Below are 6,347 nucleotides of genomic sequence, written 5' to 3'. Positions count from 1 at the left end.
TATATGCAGTATATATGTATATATCTATATCTATATATGTGTATATATGTATGTGTATATATATGTGTATATATATGTGTAAAAATGTGTATATGTGTATGTATATATATGTGTAAGTATATATATGTATGTATTTATGTAGATATGTAGTGTATATATATATATATATATATATATATATATATATATATATATATATATATATATATATATATATATATATGTATATATATATATATATATATATAATATATATATATATATATATATATATATGTATACATATATGTGTATGTATACATACATATGTGTATATATATATATTTTTTTTTTAAATTACTTTTTAAATTATTTTTTATTATTTTATTGTGATTGTTTTGATTTTTGGTATACATTTATATGTATAGGCCAACAATTTATATATGTTGTATATACTATATTTGTAAAGTATAAACTGGGTCCATTGTTATGTATGTATGTATGTATGTATACGCGTACGTATGCACACAATTGACCCAACCAAATTGACATATGGTACAAAGATGTCAAATATATACATTTTTATTCATTCACAGTTTTTGTTGTATGTATTGAATATTATGCCTCGATTAATAGTCAAAATTAGATTTTTAAATATACTATTCTTAAAATGATTTAATAACAATTTTATTCATTGATTTTTGCTGTTTTGATCATTTTTCATACACATTAATTTGTATAGGCCTATAGTTTATCTTTTATATTTAGCATTTATACAGTATGGATTGAGTTAATTGTATATGTACATGCGCGTGCACACACAAATTTACACACACATTCATACACACAAACACACACACACAAACACACACACACACACACACACACTCACACACACACACACACATTCTTGTATTTGTTACCTTTTTGAGACTTCCGAAAAATGCCGACTTCTTTAGGGCCAACTTTTCAAGATATATAAATATTTGTATTTGCATCATTAGTAATATATATATACTACGCAAATATAAAAAAGGTAAGCTTTTAATTCATTTTTATTTTTTATTTTTTGTTTTTGTTTTTATTGGTTTTTAATCCTCATTATTTACTTCAAGTTATTACAGTATGTCTCTATATACATATTTATTTTATTTTCAATTTCTTACACCCACTTGTTATTACATATGTTGGCCAGAGGGGGAGCACTTCAATTTTTTTTACACACACTTGTTATTTCATATGTTGACCAGAGGGGGAGCACTTTTAAAACCGACACAAAGTCAATTTGAAAAATCCTTCCTTTTTGTGACCACCTTAATTTTGATAAATTTCACCACCAGGGGTGCAAATGAGACATTCTCTATTAGATGCAATGGTTTTCCATATCGGGACCATGATTTATGTCATCACTTGTTCACACCTCCTCACATGGAAGCTACTTTTCCTTGTTGATGTCTCAAGAAGGGTAGAAATACAACATATATTTTTATAGAATCGCAGTTTTTATTTTGATATCTTTACACAGTTTGCCAGTTAGGGTCTAACATACATAGTGCTGTAAATAGTTTTATCCACCACCACCTTGGTTTTTCAATCACAGAAAAACAGTAAATAGTAGAACAAATACGGTTAGCAGGGTCTTGCAGTAAATGCTAAACTTTGTAAAGAGGTGGCTCGTTTTTTTCTAAATGTATTCCTTTTTGATATCAATGGGTAATAATGGTATCTGCCCGATTCCATGAACCAGGAAGTTGTTCCGTAACTAACAAACAAACAAACAAATACGACATTCCAGAGTGAATCTGAGCTGCCAAGTTCGGCCATTGGGTTTAACTCCGAGTCTCCTGTTCGAGACAAACTGAAGGACAGAGGTCTAGTTGGGCCAAGTGTGAGATTAGTAGACGACTCGCTCTTACCTAATGAGTCGCGGCCGTCCCTTTTGAAGGCGGCTCCTTCCCCAAACAGGTTAATCCAGGTTTGAACTTGGATTGAGCGCACACATCACTCGGTGCAAAATAAAGCACACGCTCCTGGAAGAAATACATATTGTATACAATAACTACAACTTTTTACTTTCTCCGTGTAGGCCGTGGAGTACAGGTGGAGTCGATCCTGAAGGACGACGAGACTCTGACATCCTTCCTTCTGAGGGACGTTCCTCTAAGCGAGGCTGTGGTCAATGAGCTTGTCAGTGCCCAGATCAGGCCAGAACAGGTCATTACGGACACACTTCTATGGGACACTATCATAAAAGACTGGACATCATTGGATGCACTGCGGTTGTCCGCAAGCATGCATTTCTAGTATAAACTGATAAATAACTCATTGTAGTCTCAGAGCATTCAATCGACCGCAACTGGACTGTTTGGTTTGTCTTAGGAAATGTTTCGCCTCTCATCCGAGTAGACTCCATGGCCAGATCTAGTCTTAGACTTGGACTGGTCAGATCTGGTGTAACTGACGAAGCCGACTGAGGTTTCGGCACCAGCCGCTAGACTAGATCTGACCAATCTAAGTCTAAGACTAGATATGACCAATCTAAGTCTACGAGCATGAGCTGATGAAGTCTACTGACGTATTGGCACCAGCCGCTAGACTAGATCTGACCAGTCTAAGACTAGATCTGACCGACGTAAGTCTATGAGCATGAACTGATGAAGCCTACTGAGGTGTTGACACCAGCTGCTAGACTAGATCTGGCCAATGTAAGTCTAAGACTAGATCTCACCATAATAAGTCTATGAGCATGAACTGATGAAGCCTACTGAGTTGTTGACACCAGCTGCTAGACTAGATCTGGCCAATGTAAGTCTAAGACTAGATCTCACCATAATAAGTCTATGAGCATGAACTGATGTAGCCTACTGAGGTGTTGGCACCAGCCACTAGACTAGAGCTGACCAATCTAATTTTAAGACTAGATCTGACCAATCTAAGTCTAAGACTACATCTGACCAATCTAAGTTTAAGACTACATCTGACTGATCTAAGTCTATGAACATGAACTTAAGAAAGGCTACTGAGATATTGGCACCAGCCGCTAGACTAGATCTGACCAATCTAAGACTAAGACTAGATATGACCAATCTAAGTCTACGAGCATAAGCTGATGAAGTCTACTGAGGTATTGACACCAGCTGGTAGACTAGATCTGACCAATCTAAGTCTAAAACTAGATGTGACCAATCTAAGCCTAAAACTAAATGTGACCAATCTAAGTCTAAGACTAGATGTGACCAATCTAAGTTCAAGACTAGATCTGACTGATGTAAGTCTATGAGCATGAACTGATAAAGCCTATTGAGATATTGGCACCAGCTGCTAGCCTAGATTTGACCAATCTAAGTCTAAGACTAGATCTGACCAAGCTAAGTCTATGAGCATGAATTTATGAAGCCTACTGAAGTATTGACACCAGCTGCTGGACCAGATCTGACCAATCTAAGTCTAAGACTAGATCTGACCAATCTAAGTCTAAGACTAGACCTGACCAATCTAAGTTTAAGACTAGATCTGACTGATCTGTGTCTATGAACATGAACTGATGAAGCCTACAGAGATATTGGCACCAGCTGCTAGCTTAGATCCGACCAATCTAAGTCTATGAGCATGAACCGATGAAGCCTACTGAGGTGTTGACACCAGCTGCTAGACTAGATCTGGCCAATCTAAGTCTAAGACTAGATCTCACCATAATAAGTCTATGAGCATGAACTGATGAAGCCTACTGAGGTGTTGGCACCAGTCGCTAGACTAGATCTGACCAATCTAAGTTTAAGACTAGATCTGACCAATCTAAGTCTAAGACTACATCTGACCAATCTAAGTTTAAGACTAGATCTGACTGATCTACGTCTATGAACATGAACTTAAGAAAGGCTACTGAGATATTGGCACCAGCCGCTAGACTAGATCTGACCAATCTAAGACTAAGACTAGATATGACCAATCTAAGTCTACGAGCATAAGCTGATGAAGTCTACTGAGGTATTGACACCAGCTGGTAGACTAGATCTGACCAATCTAAGTCTAAAACTAGATGAGGCCAATCTAAGCCTAAAACTAAATGTGACCAATCTAAGTCTAAGACTAGATGTGACCAATCTAAGTTCAAGACTAGATCTGACTGATGTAAGTCTATGAGCATGAACTGATAAAGCCTATTGAGATATTGGCACCAGCTGCTAGCCTAGATTTGACCAATCTAAGTCTAAGACTAGATCTGACCAAGCTAAGTCTATGAGCATGAATTTATGAAGCCTACTGAAGTATTGACACCAGCTGCTGGACCAGATCTGACCAATCTAAGTCTAAGACTAGATCTGACCAATCTAAGTCTAAGACTAGACCTGGCCAATCTAAGTTTAAGACTAGATCTGACTGATCTGTGTCTATGAACATGAACTGATGAAGCCTACAGAGATATTGGCACCAGCTGCTAGCTTAGATCCGACCAATCTAAGTCTATGAGCATGAACCGATGAAGCCTACTGAGGTGTTGACACCAGCTGCTAGACTAGATCTGGCCAATCTAAGTCTAAGACTAGATCTCACCATAATAAGTCTATGAGCATGAACTGATGAAGCCTACTGAGGTGTTGGCACCAGTCGCTAGACTAGATCTGACCAATCTAAGTTTAAGACTAGATCTGACCAAACTAAGTCTAAGACTAGATCTAACTTATCTAAGTTTAAAACTAGATCTGACCGATTTAAGTCTATGAGCATGAACTGATGAAGCCTACTGAGATATTGGCACCAGCTGCTAGCCTAGATCTGACCAATCTAAGTCTAAGACTAGATCTGACCAATCTAAGTCTATGAGCATGAACTGATGAAGCCTACTGAGGTATTTTCACCAGCTGGTAGACTAGATCTGACCAATCTAAGTCTAAGACTAGATCGGATCAATCTAAGCCTAAAACTAGATGTGACCAATCTAAGCCTAAAACTAAATGGGACCAATCTAAGTCTAAGACTAGATGTGACCAATCTAAGTTCAAGACTAGATCTGACTGATCTAAGTCTATGAACATTAACTGATAAAGCCTATTGAGATATTGGCACCAGCTGCTAGCCTAGATTTGACCAATCTAAGTCTAAGACTAGATCTGACCAAGCTAAGTCTATGAGCATGAATTGATGAAGCCTACTGAAGTATTGACACCAGCTGCTGGACCAGATCTGACCAATCTAAGTCTAAGACTAGATCTGACCAATCTAAGTCTAAGACTAGATCTGACCAATCTAAGTTTAAGACTAGATCTGACCAATATAAGTCTAAGACTAGACCTGACCAATCTAAGTTTAAGACTAGATCTGACTGAGCTATGTCTATGAACATGAACTGATGAAGCCTACTGAGATATTGGCACCAGCTGCTAGCTTAGATCCGACCAATCTAAGTCTATGAGCATGAACTGATGAAGCCTACCGAGGTATTGACACCAGCTGCTAGACTAGATCTGACCAATCTAAGTCCAAGACTAGATCTGACCAATCTAAGTCTATGAGCATGAACAGATGAAGTCTACTGAGGTTTTGGCACCAGCCGCTAAACTCGATCTGACCAATCTAAGTCTAAAACTCGATCTGACCAATCTAAGTCTAAGACTAGGTCTGACCAATCTAAGTCTAAGACTAGATCTGACCGATCTAAGTCTATGAGCATGAACTGATGAAGTCTACTCTGATAAGATGCAAAACATCTTCCAAGACCAACCAAACAGTCCAGTTGCGATGGATTGACTGCCCTGAGACTACAAAGACCTGGATGACTGAGAACATCCATGGACACAACTCATTTGAACAATTGCACCTTCTGTCCTTCGTCTCCTCCCAGTTTGTCTTCGGGGTTCCGGACATCCACTTAAAGGACATCGCCTGCAGCTTGAACTTTCTAGAACGGTTCCTGATTTTCCCGAGCCGCAGGGGACTCCACGCCGTCCGCAATGCCATGTGCAGCCTCACCCCCCAGCGGCTGCAGATCATAGAGGACAAGTTCTACGCCAACGTGGACATTGTCAAGCTCTTTCGGGTGGTGAGTGCATCTTCAAACAATGGAAAACCTTGATTCTAATCGGGTCTTATTCAAGAGCTGAATACCAAATGTTGCCTTCGGAAAACTAATGTACTGTTTTGATTGGTAGCCTTATCCATCTAACAATATGTGATTATATTGTGGTTCTTAATGTATTTTTAATTAGAGCTCATTAGGTTGTGCTAATTCCTGGTTTTTGCGCCAATATATTTCAGTGAAGTCATTTACAAAAGGTAAACATGGTAGGCTGCAGGCTACTATGAGCGAGCAGCTACACAACAGCTAAACACACACAAGCACACAAGCTAGACATACGCAATAGGATGTT

The 6,347-nt window shown here is 38.2% G+C and overlaps 1 protein-coding gene across 2 annotated transcripts in view; it reads left to right on the top strand.

The window, feature by feature from the left end:
* LOC133630255 (retinal-specific phospholipid-transporting ATPase ABCA4-like) overlaps window positions 1-6,347 on the top strand; it is a 152,267-nt gene that overhangs the window by 12,414 nt on the left and 133,506 nt on the right. For both annotated transcript variants that reach the window (XM_062021728.1, XM_062021727.1), the window contains 2 exons: window positions 2,066-2,193; window positions 5,822-6,019. In XM_062021728.1, coding sequence (XP_061877712.1) covers window positions 2,066-2,193; window positions 5,822-6,019 — 326 coding nt within the window. The remainder of the gene's footprint in view (window positions 1-2,065; window positions 2,194-5,821; window positions 6,020-6,347) is intronic.

This window comes from Entelurus aequoreus, linkage group LG15 (genome assembly GCF_033978785.1).
Source record: "Entelurus aequoreus isolate RoL-2023_Sb linkage group LG15, RoL_Eaeq_v1.1, whole genome shotgun sequence".
Classification (NCBI taxonomy): Eukaryota; Metazoa; Chordata; class Actinopteri; order Syngnathiformes; family Syngnathidae; genus Entelurus; species Entelurus aequoreus.
This window is presented reverse-complemented; position numbering and strand designations above follow the sequence as displayed.